This window comes from Thermobia domestica, chromosome 1, assembly GCF_964235325.1.
Source record: "Thermobia domestica chromosome 1, izTheDome1.hap1.1, whole genome shotgun sequence".
NCBI classification, from domain to species: Eukaryota; Metazoa; Arthropoda; class Insecta; order Zygentoma; family Lepismatidae; genus Thermobia; species Thermobia domestica.
In genome coordinates, this window is record NC_137454.1 from 252,989,298 (window position 1) to 253,009,442 (window position 20,145).

Sequence of the window (20,145 nt, forward strand, 5' to 3'; positions counted from 1 at the left end):
TGCAATGTTTGTAAGAAGATTGTTCCAGGATCCCATCAATGTTTTATGCTTCCCGATCGACAATGCTTGAAACCTGGTGTTCCTTCACTCATGCACGCAAAGAAAACCTTATTGATATTCTATGATATAGAATCTATGCAGGACATGAATATTGGTGATAATACGTATGTACACATTCCAAATTTATTGGTTGCACAACAAGTATGTTATGCATGTGTTGAAAACAATAATATCCAGCAGTCTTGCAGTACGTGTGGTCAGCGCCAGCATATTTTCCAAGGAGAGGATCCAGTTTATGATTTTCTCCAGTACTTGCGGGAACGTCGTCCCAATATAAATAGGATTTTCTGTGTCGCGAACAACGCTAAGGGATACGATGGACATTTTATCCTAAAGACCATGGTAGAACAATGTCAATGGAGACCTGACGTCATATTAAATGGGACCAAGATACTGAGTTTAACGTTGAATAATCTGACGTTCATTGACTCGTTGAACTTCCTACCTATGGCATTAAGTAAATTGTCAAAAGCGTTCAATTTACCCGCAACCAAAGGCTACTTCCCGCATTTCTTCAACACCAAGGAGAATCAATCGTATATTGGACCACTTCCAGAAACGAAGTATTATGGTGCAGATGAAATGGCCGTCGAAGACAGAAACAAGTTCATGCATTGGTACAACGATCATCGTAATGACACGTTTGATTTCCAGAAAGAAATTCTCAAGTATTGTATTCAAGATGTCAATGTACTGCGACAAGCATGCGTTTCGTTTATGACGTCATTTGAAACAGAAACCAAAGTGAATCCCTTCTTGGAGACGATCACGATTGCCAGTGCTTCCAATTTAGTATTTCGCCGGAATTTCCTTAAACCTAATACCATTGGAATTCTACCGGCACATGGCTATCGATGGAGAAGTACCCAATCGATCGCTGCAATGCAATGGCTGGCCTACATTGAAAAAACCGAAGAAAAACAAATCTTACATGCGGCCCGACAAAAAGAAGTGTTTATTGCGGGATTCCATGTTGATGGTTACTACCAAGATCCTGAGACGTTAGAGGAGCACGTCTACGAGCATGCCGGCTGCTTTTACCACGGGTGTAAAGTATGTTTTACTACAGGCCGTAATCAGCACATCTACAGCAATCCAGAAGACACCATGGAATTCCGTTATGAACGAACGCAAAGAAAAAATGCAAGACTGCGTGAATTGGGGTACATTGTACATGAAATGTGGGAGTGCGAATTTAATCAGTTCTTAAAACAAAATCCTGCAATGGCGACGTATCTGAAGAATCACCCGTACATGAACCGCAGACCATTAAATCCAAGAGATAGTTTTTTTTGGAGGAAGGACCAATTGCGTGAAATTGTACCACCAAGTCGATGAAAAAGCAGGAGAAGTAATAAAATATTTCGATATTGTCTCGCTTTATCCTTACATCAATAAGTGTGCTAAATACCCTGTAGGCCATCCACGAATTTATCTACAGGGTGATGAAAACATACCACCAATAAATAAAGTCAATGGTTTAATCAAAATGTCGATATTACCAAGTCGCCATCTTTATCATGGTCTCCTGCCTTACCGATGTAACAAGAAACTACTCTTTCCACTGTGTGCTGCGTGTGCCGAAGAAATGAACCCAGACCCTACAGCAACGTGTACACACAACGACCAGGAGCGGTGCCTCACTGGAACATGGGTATCATATGAAATCCAGAAAGCAGTAGAATTAGGATATCAACCAGTGGAAATTTTTGAAATTTGGGACTATGACATTGAACAATATGATCCCATCACGAAAACAGGTGGCTTGTTCACGGAATATATCAATACGTTTTTGAAATCAAAAATGGAAGCGTCTGGCTGGCCTAGTTCCTGTGTGACCGAAGAAGACAAATCAAAATTCATACAAACCGTCCTGGAGCGTGAAGGTATTGCATTGGATCCGTCCAAAATTGAAAATAATCCTGCACGAAGAAGCTTATCTAAGCTTTGTGGGAACTCTCTATGGGGAAAGCTTTGCCAGCGTACAAACTTTAGCCAGACCACAATTATTGATCGGCCGGAAGAATTTTATGAAAAACTCACTTCCCCCGACATTAAACTCCATCAAATTGTACCCATCAATGATACGATGTTGTATGCGTTCTGGGAGTACAATGAACATGTGCCTGTTCAAAACCGAAACACCAATGTCGTGTTAGGTGCATTTACAACATGTCAGGCACGTCTGGAACTGTACAAGTACCTGGAAATGTTGCAGGAACGTGTTTTATATTTCGACACGGATTCTGTAATATTTACAGAGAAGCCCGGGGAGCCAACCATTGAACCTTCTACGTACTTGGGATGCTTATCGAATGAGATGGAATCTTACGGACCACGAGCATACATCAAAACATTTGTCAGTGGAGGACCGAAAAATTACAGCCTAGAAATATACAATCCGGATACCAACGTCACCAGTTACATATGTAAAATTAGAGGATTTACATTAAATTACAATGCAGGACAACAATTAAATTTCAACACGCTAAAAGAAATGATTACAAATCAATGCCGTGGACAAGTCACCATCACTATCCCCCATAAGATATGCAGGACCAAAGACCATACCATCGTCACACGAAAGGAAGAAAAAATGTACAGTATCCGATACACAAAACGTCGATTTAAAGAATTCAATTCCTATGATACGGTTCCGTACGGGTACGTTAAAAAACAGAAGATGGAACTGGAAAAAGAAGATGAAGAAGAAAAAACTGTAAATACCCAATAAGGCCGCCATTTCTTTTTTCCTTTTCCTTTTCTTCTTTCCCTTCCTTAACCACAAAGCAGCAACACCAAGAAGAAAATGAAGTACCCACAAGAGTTTATAAACCATCAACACAACCATCAGTGGAAGAAATGCAGTCATCTCGTACCGAAGGAGGAACCTTGACCATAAAGGAGCAACACCAAGAAAAATGCAGTACCCAGAAGAGTTCATAAACATCCATCGGTGAAAAAAATGCAGTGATCCTGTACCCGAGGAGGAAGATGAACCTAAACAGATCCATCATTTACGAGTAAGTTTTATTTCTCTCTTATCAATATTGACTCATTTTTACTGTTTCAGAAAAAAAAAAGAGAATTCATAAAGTAATCCGTCGTTTCTTCTTTTTCTTTACAGGATACGTCTACAACATTCGAAGATGATGACGCGTCCAACATATTCATTAATTAGATCCTGTATTTATTATGTTAATAAACATGTATAGGAAGACCACATACCTTTCGTTAAATACAACAAGTTGAAAAAAAATATGTTTTATTATTTCTTGAAACCCTGAACACTTGTTTTCAAATCATGGTAATCTTGAAAATTTAAGGTGAAAAATATATTCAAGATTTGGTTTACACGATTTTGTTCGAAAAATAATTAAAGAATTTTTAGTGTCCAAAATTTGATTTTTAATTTAGTTCGAAAAATTTTTAATTTGAAAATTTTCAAATGTGGTTTACATCTTTAGTTCGAAACTTGTTTTTAAAATTGGTTCGAAATTTTTTTTAAATTTTTAGTTCGAAAAATTTTGATTTGAAAATTTAGTTCGAAAGTTTTTAGTTTAAAATATTTTTCGAAAAATTTTTAATTTTTTTAGTTCGAATTTTTTTTGGGTTCGAAAATTTTTTGTTCGAAAATTTTTTGATTTGAAAATTTAGTTCGAAAGTTTTTAGTTTAAATTTTTTAGTTCGATTTTTTTTGAAATTTTTGTTTCAAATTTTTTAGTTCGAAAATTTTTTTTGTTTGAAAATTTTTGTTTAAAATTTTTTTAGTTTTGAAATTTTTTAGTTCGAAAAATTTTTTAGTTTAAAATTTCTTGTACTCTGCGGAACCGTTTCGAAAAGAATCGGAGCAGTTTCGGTAAGAAAAATCTGGCAACACTGTTTCCATTAATGAAGCGCTTACTGAGCAATAAATCACTTAAACTCACAACAATGTGTTATAAGAAATCTACAAGCGACACCTCTCTTTCACCATTGTTACTTCCAGAGACATAGACAACTAATTCAAGGACAGGATCTCCATCAAGGTAAGAAAGCTGGTAATCATCTTATCTGTCAAAGAGAACGACAATATTTAAGGTAAACTTCAGTACAATATCATGATACCAAAAAAGGGTTATTTAAGGAGGAGGTTGAACCCTCCATGGGAACTTTAAGGATAACCATAAAAGGGAACAAAATTCTAAAATACAGGTCTAGGGTGATCACCGACATATCGCTCTATATTTCACTCATGGGGTGTGTGGCGGGTCTAAGATCATGTGACCTCTGTCGGCCAATCAGAATCGAGGTACCAAAACACTCATCTTACTCGTAAAAAGGGAACGAATTTCAAAAGTCACAGGGCTTAAGATCACGTGACCTCTATCAACCAATCAGCATTGGGGTACCAAAAGGATTCATCTTACCCGTAAAAGGGAACGAATTTTAAAAATCCCAGGGCCTAAGATCACGTGACCTCTGTCAGCCAATCATAAACACTCATCTTACCCGTAAAAGGGAACGAATTTCAAATATCGTAGGGTGTAAAATCACGTGACAGCTATCAACCAATCATAAACACTCATCTTACCCGTAAAAGGGAACAAATTAGTGAGGGATTTCCCCGCGGGGTGACTCATGACGTCATACCACGTGACCTAAAAAATTTGAATTTCCCGCGTGGGCGGGGCCTAACGTCACGTGACCTCTCTCAGCCAATCAGAATCGAGAAATTTTTGCTGACTCGGCTCAATATACGTCGGCCACTACTACTCGTATGGTTTCACACCTTCCTGCGTCGAGACATAGGAAGTGATAATTCTAAAATATATATTTTCTTTTATTAAGCTTATGTTCATTATTTTTTGGTGGGCTTATTTTTGCACGTAGAAGATTGAAATTTTGCACAAACATTCAGTCCACCGAGTAGTATTTACCAGATTTTTTCTTCAGATTTCTACGTTAAAACAGAGGGGGGATCCAGAGGGGCAAAAAGTTAAAAAAGGGATATTTTTACCAAAAAATCCCTTTCTTCGGGATTTTCTCGCCTTAGATACATGATGGAGACATGTGAATGGTACCGCCTGAAAGGCATTTCTATTCTGAAGAGAATGATGTGCAAACCATGATCCTAGGGTAATTAGGGATGTGTCAGGGAATTTTTATCAAAATATACTTCTGTATAGGGGAATATGGGACATTTTCGGTATTTTTTTTGGCGGGCTTATTTTTGCACGTAGAAGATTGAAATTGTGCACAAACATTTAGTCCGCCGAGTAGTATTTCAGAGATTTTTTTTTAGATTTCTGCGTTAAAACAGAGGGGGTCCAGAAGGGCTAAAAGTTGAAAAAAGGGATATTTAGACCAAAAAATCCCTTTTTCGGGATTTTCTCGCCTTAGATACATGATGGAGACATGTGAATGGTACGCCTGAAAGGCAGTTCTATTTTGAAGAGAATGATAGGCGGATTATAGTCCTAGGGTAAATAGAGATGTGTCAGGAAATTTTTTACCTGAGATCATGGCGGTTTGCTGTAATTTGGGGCATTGTGGGGATTCTTGATAAAATTTCTCTCTCCCTTAGTATTCAAGATAGAAACTTGAAATTTGGCATACACATTCAGTATACCAAGTACTATGTATCAGATTTTTCTGAGGTCTCTACGTTCACACAGGGCCGTTCCAGATGGGCCCAAAGTGTGAAAATTTTCCTCCCCGAAATTTTCCCTTTGCCATCACTTTTCCCTCTCCTGGTATATGGTATGAGCATGCAAGTAATACCATTTGAAAGCCAGGTCCATTCTGAAGAGAATGAGGTATGAACTATGATCCTAGGATAAATAGTGACGATGCAGTAGCTGCTTGACTGAAAGTCTAAAAAATACCCCAAAAACTCAGGTACCCGAAAGGGCTAGAAGCACTGAAATAAGATTCTATTGACCTCTGGGTACGCTTCATTTTTCTTAATTAGCACACCACACACAATCACAACATTAAAGGAGCAAAGCAACACACTTAGAAACGGCCTGAATTAGACATGCGTAGTTCGCATCTGCCAAATGTCGAAAACAACTTGTGCGTAGGCGCTGTAGCAAGCTGTGAGAACTACGCGAACTAGAGTCAGTCTGTAGTAAGCTGGGAACTACGCGAACTGCCAATCTCAGATGAACCCTCGGAAATATGCAAAACATAGTTAGGTACCACCCTCTGACGGAGGAACCCCTCCCTTTGATCAGGGAAAAGAAGTGAATGACCTCGACTTTGTTGCCAATTTGTCATTCAGTCGTTTGGTCTTGACGAGTGAAAATCGTAGGCTACTTAAAATGGCTAAAAAGACGGAGTATAGCGAAGTCCGTCAAATAAATCATTGTGGCAATGCTTCTGCATCAAACAATTGAAAGCTTTCGGTCGCAGCAACTTGTCCCTCCTCTTTCGAGGGACGGACGGGAAAACACACATTGACAGGAGCACCACACCATCAGAAGGGGCACAGCGTTGCCAGTGTGTGTAATTACACAAAATGTGTGCAATTTTGTCTTGTGTGTGCATTTAGTGTGTAATGCCAATCTGTGTACACTTTGCGTTTAGTTTGGCACAATTCAAAATTTTGATCATTGATGATTTTTGCGAAGTCCCTTTCATTCAAATATTCCTTATTTCCATTGTTTTTTTTAAATTGCCTTCTAAAAACTACGAGCGACAACTCCTGACTCCAGGGCGGCGAATAAAACCTATCTTCCTTCCTTGGTACCTCACGTTTTGTTTTTCAGAAGCGGGTGTCATGACCGTTAGCCCACATCCCCAAGCAAAGCCTCTTTGTTCAAGCAAAGCAATATGAATGAATGTTGTCCCTCGATGTTGGCCAAAACATGGGGCGGTGGGGAGTAAGAAGTCTTTTTTTTTTCCACCAATTGTCAAGAAAATGCCATTTTGTAAACAGATGAACGACAGAGTGAACGAGGGATGGGGGTATTTTATTGAACGAAGGACAAAAATGAAAATGAAACGAAATCTTTGATAGTACAAACATATTTGTTGACTCAATGTTAACGTCGTCCTTATTTCTATGTGTATTTTTTCTACAATTTAAATAATTACAATTTAAAATAAGTTATTTTTTACCGGTATGCCATGCCGGCCGATTTTCTAACTTTCGGATGCATAACCGGCTCATACCGCCTCACTTTAAGCACTGAATAGATGTTATTGCTCAAGCCGAGCTGCCCACAGTGTTTGCACACAGATCATTAGTTTCTTATGGCAACTTCATTTAGTCGGCCTGCTGGTATAATAAATTGGTACATATAATTTTGGTCACGAGAGTAATATATATTGATCATGCAACTATTGATGCATACAACATTGCCCATGGCCTGAGAGGATCCATTTTTTTTTTTCTGTGTGCCGACAGTCTGTGTTAAATTCGGCTCACAATGTTGAGTGAAAGGTACTGTCCCCCCTAGAAATTTTTGGTGTGCACCCTATGGGGCAAATTAAAGAGTTGCCCAAATTTTTCTGTACATTGAATAATCTGTGGATCTATATAGTAAATCTGCATCTTTTTTGTTGCTTTGACGCAAACTATTACGTAATGGGGACATTACGTGGAATGAGGTCTTTTAAATTTTTCTTGTATAGATATTTTTGTCTTTCAGAATCACTCACAGGCATTAAGTGAATGTGGACGATGAAGCAAAAGAGGTGGGCGTGGGAGAGAAATAAGTGGAAGTAATTATTTAGTGTAATTGGATGAGAAGGTTAATTTTACTTTGACTCGAAGTAATTTCGTTACATGATAGTCAATCACGAATGCGGCAGAGTGTAATATTATGCGTAAGTTTTCTTATATTGGAATGTTAATGTGTTGTAGGCATAGTAAGTGCAAGGACAATTTCAGTGTACACACGAAATCTAAGGTGAGCAGAAGTTTAACTTTCAAAAACGGAGCGTATATCAACCGCGGGAGAGGTGTAAAATTCCGATATTGCATTTTGGGGGAATAGCAGTGTTCTTAAGCTACAAAGTAGACATTAAAAATTATACCGGAACTTTTCTCGTGCAGGTTTACTTTTGCCGCACCACTCAGAATAATTGTTTAAGAAATATTCTTCTTTCACTAATTTTCTTCGGTCAATGTTCCGTTAAGGGGGTCCAGTAATATCTTCTACACGAAATTTGCAATTTCTCCACTTCTTTCTATTGGTTTTCGTTTGATTACATAGAATAACGTTATATTAGGTTAGGTTACTTTTGGATCCGCTTAACGGAACATGGACCTTTTCACTCTTATTGTCCCCTAAAAAAATTGCGATGGGCGACATGAAAATATATCACTTTGCATAGATAAAATTCAAAGTGGTCACCAGAAGTAATGGGGAATGTTTAGTACAAGGGGTCCAGAAGCACGTAAGAAACAAAATTTACAGGAGAAATGAGTGATGCAAGTACTTAGACGTAACATAACGTAACGAAATCTAACCTAACCTAACAAACTAACGTAAGCTAACCTGAACTAACCTAAACTAACGTAATAGTAGAAATAAGCGAAATTCTGTCATTTTTTTTGGAAAATTATGCGAGACTCCTACACTAATATAACATAAACTAAACTAACCTAACGTAACCTGAACTAGCCTAACTTAACTTAAACTAACCAACCCTACCCTAAACTAACCGAATATGAACAGAAATTACCAAAATTGTAACATTTTTTAGAGAAAAGAGCTGGACCCCTTCTGCTAAACATAGGCCGAAGTAATTGTTGGAAAATTAGATTTATTTTACGATTTGTGTATAAATACGGCTTTCGAATATATGGCGTACAAACTACACTGCATAAAATGCAAACCAACCTGTGCCAGGTGGCCACTAAAAGCAGAAATGCTATTTAAGCTAGTCAAGCTAGGGCGAAGCTAGTGGCAGAGCGCGGGGTGCGTCCGAAGGGAGCAGGCGCGTCGGGGATTGTGAGTATATGTATATGCGACAATAGTGACAAGAAGTGGGTTTTGGCAAAGATACAAGTTTCCGTGCAGTTTTAGAGTAGAAGTAGGAGTAGTTGTAGTAGTAGGAAGAGCAGAGACGGGTTAGAAGCCCCACAGCGGTTGGTTGGGTTCTGTTCTCGACATAAAAGGAACAAATTAAAGACTTGCCCAAATTTTTCTGTACCTTTTGCAATCTGTGGATCCGTATAGTAAAACTGCACCCGAGTTTCAATAGCACTTGAAGTCATGGTTTCATACTACCAACGCTCCACTTGTAAACATAAAATACAGCTTCTGTACACTGTGCAGAAATGCACCGCCGGTGGAAAGTAGCATCTAATAGAGTCATCTTTCGTATGTACTTACTTATTTTATCCGTCGTAAAGCACTTTTAATGATTTTACACTAGTAACCCTTGTAAATCTAAAATACAGCTGTATTACATTGCCGCAATTTGTTCCTTATATGTCCTTTCATGCAAAATATTCAATTTTACCTGTAAATCTTCTAAAACGTGATGTGCGAAAACTACACCAGCATTGTTTTTGTAAGTAATACCCAAAAGTTGCCACCTCTAGGCACGTCCTGAAGATTCCCAGTAATTGTGAATATTAAAATAGCTCTAATCAAGTTTTTACTTTAGTAATTTCGAATTAAGATAAGCCCCGCCGTCCCAAACCTATGTACTAAATAAACGAAATCTAACATAACCTAAACTGGCCAGTCCTTAGCTGAAGGGTGCCATTTTTTTTTTTCCAGAAAAATTAAAAGTTGCAATTCTGCTAATTTCTGTTGGCATTACTCGAGCAAGCGTTTCTACCAATTTTTGCAGATTTCTTAATTTCTTTTTATAGGACTTTTAAAATATTGGTAACGATTCTTACCTTCAAAACGGTTTCACTGCCCACAAAATTTACAGATTTGTTACATTTTCAGATTATGTTAGAGCTTCTAAAATACTGGTAATAATTCTTACCTTCGAAACTGTTCCATCTATTTTACGCCATTTGCATTCTTGTATTCTGCCGCTTCCCGCTTCAGTAAATAGTTACACATACAATTTTCACTGCCATACAAAATACATTTCAATATTGTGTGCACTGACAGAAATTACTTATATTCACACCCTCATTCCTTCGGTGAAAAATGTTTCACTTTGTATTCTACCTATATATTTTCTATTTGGTAGAACCATCTGCTCGAGTGAACCCTTTTTGTTAATATTAGGTTAGGTAAGGACGAACTACTTGCATCATTTTATTCGTATTCCCTTATGTGCGTACTAGTATTTCGCATTTCTCATTTCTACAAAATGTACAAATCCATTCTTAAATGAGACACAAATCTATTACGCTTTCCTTACTTTAACTCATTTCTCCTGTAAATCTGGGAAGGTTCAATGCTGATCCGTACACATAGGTGAAGGTAGGGTAGCAGCCAGGTTGGTTCCTTTCTTTATAAAAGCTCAATACTTAATTTACATAGTAATATCGTGCGTGTGATAGCGAGTGAAGGTGAGTTAATAGCCAGGCTGTTTAGTTTATTACTAGGCCTGCATCTGAATAGGGATGCAGACCAGTGTTCTAGAACCCTACCGTAAATCTTCTGAACTTTCACCTACTTTTTTCTCCCTGACTATTCGTAAGTCTTTATTCTCATGTTGGAAAGCTGACGGGTTTAACGGAATTTAACGAATTTATTCTTAAGGAACTGGTTTCTCGGAACAGTTCCTTAAATATCACTATCAACCAGGGTCGTGACAATTATGACAACCCAAGTCGATGTGTTTGATTGGGTAAAATTGGGTTTTATGGGACAGGTTTGACCTTTATTGGGCAATATCGCGTTTTATTAAATTTTGTACGTAGGCCTATATTTAAAGCCATATTCCGATTTGAAATACCATTTAAACATTCATGCTCTACTGCATATATGAAACTATGAAATTCCCTTGTGGGACCGCAGTGGTTCACCCCAGGCGTGGATTCCTAGTTCGATTCCAGCTCCCCTCAAGTGCACTTTGTGGTGGACAAACACTGTGTGCATTAATTTTCTCAGGATTCTCCCGTTTTCTTCTACTTTTATCATGCCACCATTACCATCCATCTCATCATCACAGTTTTCTTTAGTCCCGGTGTATAGTCATGAGACATTGTAATTATCAAAAAAGAAGGAAAAAACAGTCGCAAAAGGAATCCGTGAAGCTCCATCCACGTTCCGTGGACTACACTTTGCACCATTGACACTCGCTTGTATTTCTATTTCTAGAAAGAAGGAAGTACACAATTTTCTAGAGTAACAGGGAGGTAGATAATTTTATGTAATTCAGAGTAGAAATAAAATCCCCTCTTAGCCTTAAGATTCAAATCTCTGAGCCCGCCGTCCTGACTAAAGATTATTTTAATTCCCCTCAAAATACGGCAGGCAATTATTGGGATAGTATCTCAAGTTCAGGAACAAGAGATTAAAAAAAAAAAAAAAAAAAATGATTTGTTGAATGGATGTTGTTTTTCTTAAAGAAATAAAAAGCCTTTTTGTTTAAGAACTGAAATATTGGAAATGGATTTTTTTTTTTCTCATTTTTACTTGCCAATTTGCTTTCTTACAATAGATTTTATGATTAAAGGGCTTTTGTGACATACCATAATTGTACTTGCTTCACATACTCCACCAGATACGGAAGAAGAAAGTTTCATGATCTGAAATTAGGAAGTTTCACAGTCTCATTGCCGTTAGTTTTAGTAATTTTCTCTTTCATGTGAAAAGTTCTCGATATGTAATTAACTGACACATGGAGAAAGACATTTTATTATTTGTGTAATTAGTAGGCAGGTATGTACTACAGAAACAAAGAGAATGTAGTCGCATTACTTTTTTATTCCATACTAGCTGAAATGCCCATTCTGTGCATGGAAAGAATTAGGTTAATGGAAAATATTTGACTCTCCTCTCTCCCCCTTAGGATATGCATATCAATGAAAATGTAGTAATAAAAACTCCACAGGATATTCTATTTTTGGCATACATTCTGAACTCCTTTCTCTTTTAGGATACGCCCTTTAAGGAAAGTTACATGGTATAATCCCAGCTTGAGGTAAATATTAAAAGTGTTCAAAAACTCATTTCAAACTATTCAATCATTTCCTCGTGATGCGATCACAAACAAAAAGCATCGTCGATTTAAATGTCAAGGAAGAAATTATAGAAAACTTCCTGGTTCTTCCCTTAAAATTGAAACTTTCAAAAACAGGAAGTGACGTGTCCTTTATTTTTTAATGAGGTGTTTATATACCGACTTTCATTTTCCTAATTTGACGTACTCAAGAGATACTGTAATTTTGGCTGAAATTTTGAACCCCCTCTACTTCCATTACGATGCGCCCTTTAATGAAAGTAACACAGTAAACCAGGGCATAAAATTTCCGGTCGCCATTGGCAACTAGAAATTTAGATCTGGCGACCAGTGTTCAGTAGGAGTGGCTGCTGCGTTAGCACACAGGGCTGCGCACTTTCTGTTTCGCACGAAAATAAGTGCCACTGAGTGAGAGAAAACACGGAATGTGAAGTCTTCACAACGTTGTAATTTGCCCCTTCTTTCTCTCCCTCAATCAAAATGGTTTACCTCCTAGCGCGTCAACGCGAGAGATAGTTTCCCGTGCTGTTCGAAGCTAGAATAGATTAACCAGTCACGTCACGATGTCAATGATAAGTAAATACATAAAATATTTAAAAATATATATATTTGCATGAGATACCGTTATCACTGGTCACCTAGCTGCTTTTTTCTTTCCAGCCAATCAATTAGTCAATAAATAAATGAAATGCATATGAATTGTCCAATTCAAAATTGATTATCCTGAATCTAATTGTTTGGTTCTGAAATTTTGTTCTCCCGTTTCCTCCCACTTTCTTCATTCCACCATTTCATTCATTACTCATCATCACCGTCTCCTTTAGCCTCACGGGCATATCCGTGGGAGGTAAAACTCAAAAATTTCATTTCATTTCATTTTTTTTTTTTTCATTTCAAACTGTTCAACCGTTTCCCCGTGATGCGATCAGAAACAACATGCAACATCGCTTTCAATATGGACCAAGGAATTACAGAATATCATCCCCTCCCCTTAAAACGAAAATTTTCAAAAACGTTGGAACGCAGGCCCACTTATTTTTAATGAGGAATTTATATACTGAGTTTCATCACCTTGCTAATTTAGTAGTCTCGTGAGCAGAGATGCAAAAAAGCCGGGTTTTTGGGGGGGGGGAAAAACGAGAATTTGGAAATTTTGGCTTTTTTCATTTTCATGATTTTTCTGTTTAAATAGCTTTCTTATAGTATATTCTAAAGTTAAATAAGATTCCATGACCTAATTGCCATATTTCACTCTGGAATTCACCATCATGATGGATGGAGTACATGGTTTATGAATTAAAGTAAAAAAGTACGTAGTATTTGAGGGCAATTTTAGAAGCTATTTAACTTTAACTTCTGAATTATCGACACCTTTTGCCTCTAGATCATTTCTTTTTAGTCATTCCTGTTTCACTTCTTAGAGCTTAGTACTGTAGCTTCTAGCACATAATTAAACTTATGTTTTTCAATATATCCGTCAAAGCGTACGTTTTTCAATATATCTGTCAGAGTGTACTTCCACATTTCCGTTATACTGTAGCTGTGCAGTGATTTAACAATAATCTTCCGGACACAACCTTGAATACCATTTGATAGGAATAATCAGTATCGGATTTAGAAAAATATTTGGAAGGGTTTTTTCTGAATAATGTTTGGTTTTTCTAAAAATTTCTAACTTTTATTTAAGAGGAGCTTAAGTTTATGAGTACAGGCATAACAAATATTTCGTTTCATTTGTATATTCAGCTATAATCTTTCAGATACAACCTTGAAGACCATTTTATACTGATAATCAATGGCGAATTTAGAAAAGTATTTTGGGAGGAGCTTTTCTTATTAATGCTTAGTTTTTCTAAAAATTCCTAATTTTTTATTTGAGGACAGCTTGAAGTTTATGAGAAAAGGCAAAACTAATATTTAGTTTGTCTTAGAAATTCCGTAATTTCGGGGTAGAGGCTTCAATCCGAAAGACATGCCCACCCTAACCCTCTTCGCAAATCCACCACTGCTGGTAATTAGTAATAACAAAGATTTAAAAATATATTAGAAAGGAAGTCGGCCAGGACTCACGGTACACGCACTATCTCTACATTCACTGATGGAATTAAGAAAAACTTTTGTCAAAATGGTCGAATGCGAGGTTGAATTCCGGACTTCACGATAGAAGCGCGAAAGCTAACCACTCACTCATTTTGTTGTGCAGTTGTGCTTAACTTAAATGTATTCCCTCTCTCTTTTTCTCTATGGCCACAAAAGCTCTCCATTCACTTCTGTCCTTATCCAATTCAATCCAGTGTCTACTCTGTATTCCTATTTCTGCTAGATCCATCTTAATATTGTCCTACCATCTGAGCCTAGGTATTCCTAATGGACGTTTCCCGATTGGATTTCCAATTAAAACTTTGAAAGCATTCCTACTTTCTTCCATTCTGGCTACATGACCTGCCCACCTGAGCCTCTTAGACTTGATGACTCAAACGATGTTTGGTAAACCGTATAAATTAATGTAGTTCTTTCTTATGAAGTTTCCGCCATTTCCCATTCCCGTTCCTCTTGGGTCCAAATATTCGTCTCAGAATTTTATTCTCAAATAATTTCAGTCAGCGTTCTTCCCTCAGCTTAAACGACCATGTTTCACAACCATAAAGCATAACAGGCATGATTATCATTTTATATATTTTAAGCTTTAAATTCCTTGACAGAATTCGCGACGACAAAATATTTTGAACTGAATAATAACAAGAATTTCCTGATTTCAGTCGACATTTAATTTCTTTGTGGGTATGATTTTGGTCTGGTAATACTGATCCAAGATATTTGAAAGTATCCACTGTGTCGAAAGTATTAATTGATATTCTAACGCATTCATAATTTGCCGTATTACGATCTTTGTGAACTTCCTTGTATTTAGATTTCTCTGCATTTACTCATGTCCCTGGAAGCGTTTAATAAGGCCTGTGCATTTCCTTCGATTGTTCTCCTATCAGATTTACATCATCAGCATACACCATACCCTGGTGAATACCATTCAACTCTAGACCCTGGTTCCTATCTTTGATTTTTCTTATAGCATACACTGGAACAAAGCTGAATAATAACAGCAGTAACGCATATGCTTGTTTCATGCCAATCTCGACGTGGACGCTCGCATTTTTCTTCTCGGACTTTACTCTGGGATTCATTTAAATACTTAATAAATCTAGCTTTTTCGGTATTCCAAATTCTGTAAGAATGTTGTACAATGTTTCCCTCCTAACCGAGTTGTAAGCCTTTCTAAAATCAATAAACAGTTGATGTACTGGGTAATATATTCACATTTCTTTTCGAGTATTTGTCGAATGGTAAATATCTGGTCGATTTCGACTAAATCCACACTGATAATCTCCAATAATTTCATCTGCGTATGGGATCAATCTTACTAATAGACTGTTAAGAGAAATGCCTCGATAATTATTACAATCAATTTTGTCATCTTTCTTGTGAATTGGAACAGTGATTGATTCTTCCACTCTTTTTAAATGTATTCCTTTTTTTTTTTTTTTTTTTTGTTTGTTTGTTTGTAAAAAAAAAGTTTTGTAACGATATGTTGAATTTTCTTGTTAAAAATGTAGAAACCTTCAGGATTGGGTAAACCGTGATGGTGGTTATATATTCTACAGCCTAGGAAACCGTACGCTCAGATGAACCGTCTATTACGTATATGATCCATGGACAGAAAATTCGATACTTTCCCGATTCTGAACAAGCTTAAGGAACAGTCAGTGCATTACAAAATTTGGAGCTTTACCGATTTTGCAGATCCGAAGCACCTGATAGGTGGTAACAGATTATTACGTATGTGATCAATCAGTGAAAAATTTGTTCGAAATATTCATACAGTGTATATGAAAGTTAAAACTTAACTGAAAAATTTCAAGAATGTACAGAACCACCCGAAACGAAGCTTGTAATGTGCAGATTTCTCTCATGTTTTTCTTTATTTTGCTTCAAAAAGAGGGTGTGTGATATTTTGAAGTAAAAATACTACATACAATTTTGCTAGTTATTTGTGTATCATTTTTTAAAAGTACTTATTATATAAGAGGTTAAAATATTATTACATATATTGGTTAATCCTTTGGAATTCATAATGTAAATATGTTAAGAAATCTTAACATATTTTAAAAAATCTTTTTGAAATTCATGGTTTATTTTCCAGGTTTCATATTATTATCTGCATGAACCACTAACTAATTTTTTTTTTTTTTTTTTTTTTTTTTTTTTTTTTTTTTTTGAGAGAGAAGCGAAACAAAGTCTGCTTTATCAGTTTAAAGCAAAGTTTTCAAAAAAAGACCCAAAATTTCCCAAGCAAAAAAGCGAAGCAGAAAAAAACGAGTTTTTTTTCCGAAAGAAAGACGGTTTTTTTCCGAGCCCTTGCATCTCTACTCGTGAGAGACTATTTTCTTAAACATTAGTTTTGAACCTCCTTTGCCCCCTTTCCGTAGGATGCGCCCTTGAATCAAATCAATATGATAAAAATCCAGCTCAGGGTAGATTAACTACTGTATGTTGAAAAGATTATTTCAAACTTTTTAACCGTTTCGATTTGATTCCAAAAAAAACAACAAGCAGCATCACTTTCAAATTGTAGAAAATGCACTCCTTCCCCACTTAAAATGGAAATTCTCAAAAACGGTGGGACACGGACTTATACTTATTTTTAATGGGAACTTCATATAAAAAGTTTCATCTCCCTAACTTAACAGGATCGTGAGGTACTACGTTTTTCGCATAGATTGTGAGCCTTCGTTCCCCTGGTCCCCATAGAATATCCATTTTACTCAAAGTAATATGAGTAAAAACCCAGTTCGACGTACGTGATAACTAATTCAAAAATTCATTGCAAACGATTTAACCGTTTTCCCGTGACGCTAACACAAACAAGATCCTTTTCATTTGTAATATACATTACAGTTGAACACTTTTACAGCAAATTTGATCCAGCAAAACAAAATTCCTTATGTATAATTCCAATTTTTTTTCAATGGTATTCTGTTCTGAAAATAAATACATATTTTAAGCTAATTCTGAAACTAGGCATGTACTTTGTAGAACAATTTTAAAAAGTAATTATGTTTGCATTAAGGTTATTATTTCAATCCAAGTTTTGAAGTATATTTTTGGAGGTTGGTATTTTGTGTTTAATTGTGGGTTTTACCAAAAAAAAAATAAATAAATAAATAAATTAAAAAAAAAAAAAAAAGGAATCGTGGACTGGCGAAAATTCCTGCAACCCTGCTCATAAAATAATGTATGAAAAGGTATGATATAATATTTTTTCTTCAACCTTTAAAATGTTAAATAACTAGCCTCGTGCAAGACCTTAATACCAAGGAACTAAAAGGTTTACTAAGCAAACGTCCTGAAATCATGTTCGTTACATTGACTGGGTTGTCGAAATTAAATTATGACAACTATGTATAGTAGGATGTGGCAAATTTTAACATATCTAAATACACAGATTCAACAACATACAGAAGTTATTTAAATTTATCATCAAAGTCAGTGTTCAGTTCGACAGACGCTTCGTGCATTACGAAGAATGTATGGTCAACATAATTGACAGAACGGTCGATTTACTGATTTGGGGAGCTGAAAATTTACGAGCAATTCACGAAGTAACTCTCCATCCTCTAAAGTCACTCTGTGTTGAGGTTTAGGGACAATGGTGTGATCGACCCGTATAGTGTATACGAAAATGCATTTTTTTTTTTTTTTTTTTTTTTTTGCCTCAACTGACAAATCATAACGTAAACAATGTTTTTGTCAACAAGATGATACAACATACCACACAGTTCGCCAGATTCTTGAGTCATTTCACGAAAAGTTTTCCAGATGCTTTCTGTCTCAAAACGTTGATGCGAACTGGCCGCCCGAATCATTTCTCTTTCCCTCTGAATTATTTTTTTTTGTGTAGTTGCCTCAATCTGAAAATAAGCCAGGAACAATAACAAGGAAACATTGAACATACTAACGCAAATTTATCGCGTAATATGTGTGTAAAAATGTGCAAAAGTTGACGGTGAAACATGTTGGTCATCATCGGTTCCATTGAGAGTGCCCAACTTAAAGAAAATAATTATATTTTGAAGCAATAACTATAGATGGTCACATAATGCATTTCTGATGTAACAACTCTTTATCACATGCGTCAACTGTATCTTTAAAGAATATATATATGTTACTGTGCGCAACCTTGGTGCTAGAGACATGAGTTCGATTTCACATTTGTCGGTAGGTCCACGCTTCATATGGCCTCAATGCTGAAAGAGATATTATGATGCTCCGAATCAACCAATGAAATAATACACAGTGAAAGTATTTCTGCAATATAAGAACGTTATGTGTAATACTTATTTGAGATTGCCATTTGCACTCTATTACTTAAATGTTGTTATTTCAACATGCTAATTATTTACAAAACACTAAGGCACATTATTTAATCTTTTCTCTCTTCCACCAAGGACAATAGGTAAGATTGTCAGTTCATGCAAAACCGGGAACAACCATACCGTCTCACTCCTACTGATCCTTAGTTTATAGTTCACAAGCAGATGCATCCTTTTGCAAGATTTTGACCAGAAGAGAGTTGAAAATACATTATTTTTTTTCACTGCAATATGAATCCGGTTCTGATTTGTTATAAATTTCTTGAAAATTTGCCAGGAGGAAAAGGCTTCAAACACGTGACGTGAATAAAAGACACCCATAGCTCAAAAAATCCGTGTGAACTGGAAATATGAAGGGGTCTTTGGCCCTCCAAAATATAACAGTAAAAGATGTTTTCAAGTGTTCATAAGAAATGAAGATGGTTGCGTTTACTGCCAGATGTTCAAGTGTCGAATATACAGAGGTAAATTTAACATTAACAACATAGGAATAAAATTACCTCAGTGCGACCAAGTTTTAAAATAGACAGTAGTCATCTTACAGAGTTATAAGTAATGTGTATTTTATGGGTAAATGCAGATTGCACAGCAATGAGGCCAACTTAAATAAGTGGCCAAGTTGACATGTTTAGTGTATTAATCTTAGCCGTCAAAAATTTTTCTAATGAGCTTAAGACTTATTTAAAGCAAATTCTTACGTTACCTGTTAAAGAATAAATTATAGTCAAAGGTGTATGAAAATAATCTTTTTACCGTAATTAGCATATATGTTTTAAAGTACAGCTCTATATATATTGCTTATATTTATTTTCTTCCCCAACAGGTGCAGCTAAACTCGCTTTCAATTACATCTACACGTCAAAATGCTTACTTTCAAGCTGATTATGGAATCAGGTCAAGTGAGAGTTCACGGAGAGTACATTAAAAACTATTGATTGATATATTGAAAAGAAGATATCGTGAAAACTATCGAAAATGATGGTGTTAGTAAGCATCATGAGATGTACTTCATCATCACGTTTTAGTTATGACTCAAAGTGTATACAATTACTAATTGATAAACAATTGTGGAAGAGGATATTTTGTAGGAGTATATCGTACAGTTGTGCCTTACGAAGAAAAGATGAAAATAATCGTAAATCTTGTTCATTAAACGCTAAAAGTTCGGTGAATGGGTCCTTTGCTGCCTACATGTCAAGGAACTGCTCACCAATTCTCTTGTGTAATAACTTAAATGGAGTGCAGAAACAAACAAGACATTTTTCCATTTCGTCATGGCTAGAACCAATTATGGAAACATATGCAGGTTGGTTCAAGGCGCTATCGGAGAGTACTCCTGTGGCTTACTCGCAAGGATTCTTCCAGTTAATTCATGACACTACGGGGCTACCTTGGTGGGCATCTATTGTTCTCACAACTGTACTAGCGCGGACTGTAGTGACTCTTCCTCTAGCCTTGTATCAGGTAAGAAGTGTTCGTTATTAAAGCAGAAATGTAACTGACTATGTCTTCTTTTCAGAGCATTCAGTTATTCAACAGAAAGCAAAATGCTAATATTACG

General features: G+C 36.3%; 2 protein-coding genes across 4 annotated transcripts in view; both read left to right on the top strand.

The window, feature by feature from the left end:
* The first annotated feature begins 1,054 nt into the window (after nucleotides 1-1,054).
* Nucleotides 1,055-3,315, top strand: LOC145667504 (uncharacterized). Its single transcript, XM_081734983.1, has 2 exons — nucleotides 1,055-3,083; nucleotides 3,188-3,315. The coding sequence occupies exon 1, from the start codon at nucleotides 1,550-1,552 to the stop codon at nucleotides 2,792-2,794; it is 1,245 nt and encodes a 414-aa protein (XP_081591109.1). The 5' UTR covers nucleotides 1,055-1,549; the 3' UTR covers nucleotides 2,795-3,083; nucleotides 3,188-3,315.
* Nucleotides 3,316-7,587: 4,272 nt separating this feature from the next.
* LOC145695170 (cytochrome c oxidase assembly protein COX18, mitochondrial) overlaps nucleotides 7,588-20,145 on the top strand; it is a 47,013-nt gene continuing 34,455 nt past the window's right edge. The window contains exons 1-2 of one of the 3 annotated variants that reach the window (XM_081772140.1): nucleotides 7,588-7,958; nucleotides 19,408-20,048. In XM_081772140.1, the coding sequence (XP_081628266.1) occupies nucleotides 19,560-20,048 (489 nt within the window). In that variant the 5' untranslated portion in view covers nucleotides 7,588-7,958; nucleotides 19,408-19,559. The remainder of the gene's footprint in view (nucleotides 7,959-19,407; nucleotides 20,049-20,145) is intronic. The other 2 variants (XM_081772131.1, XM_081772148.1) reach the window with 2 other exon arrangements.

Bases quoted from the DNA above. Each gene is read 5' to 3' on its own strand.
- LOC145667504 (XM_081734983.1), top strand. From the start codon at position 1,550: ATGTCGATATTACCAAGTCGCCATCTTTATCATGGTCTCCTGCCTTAC.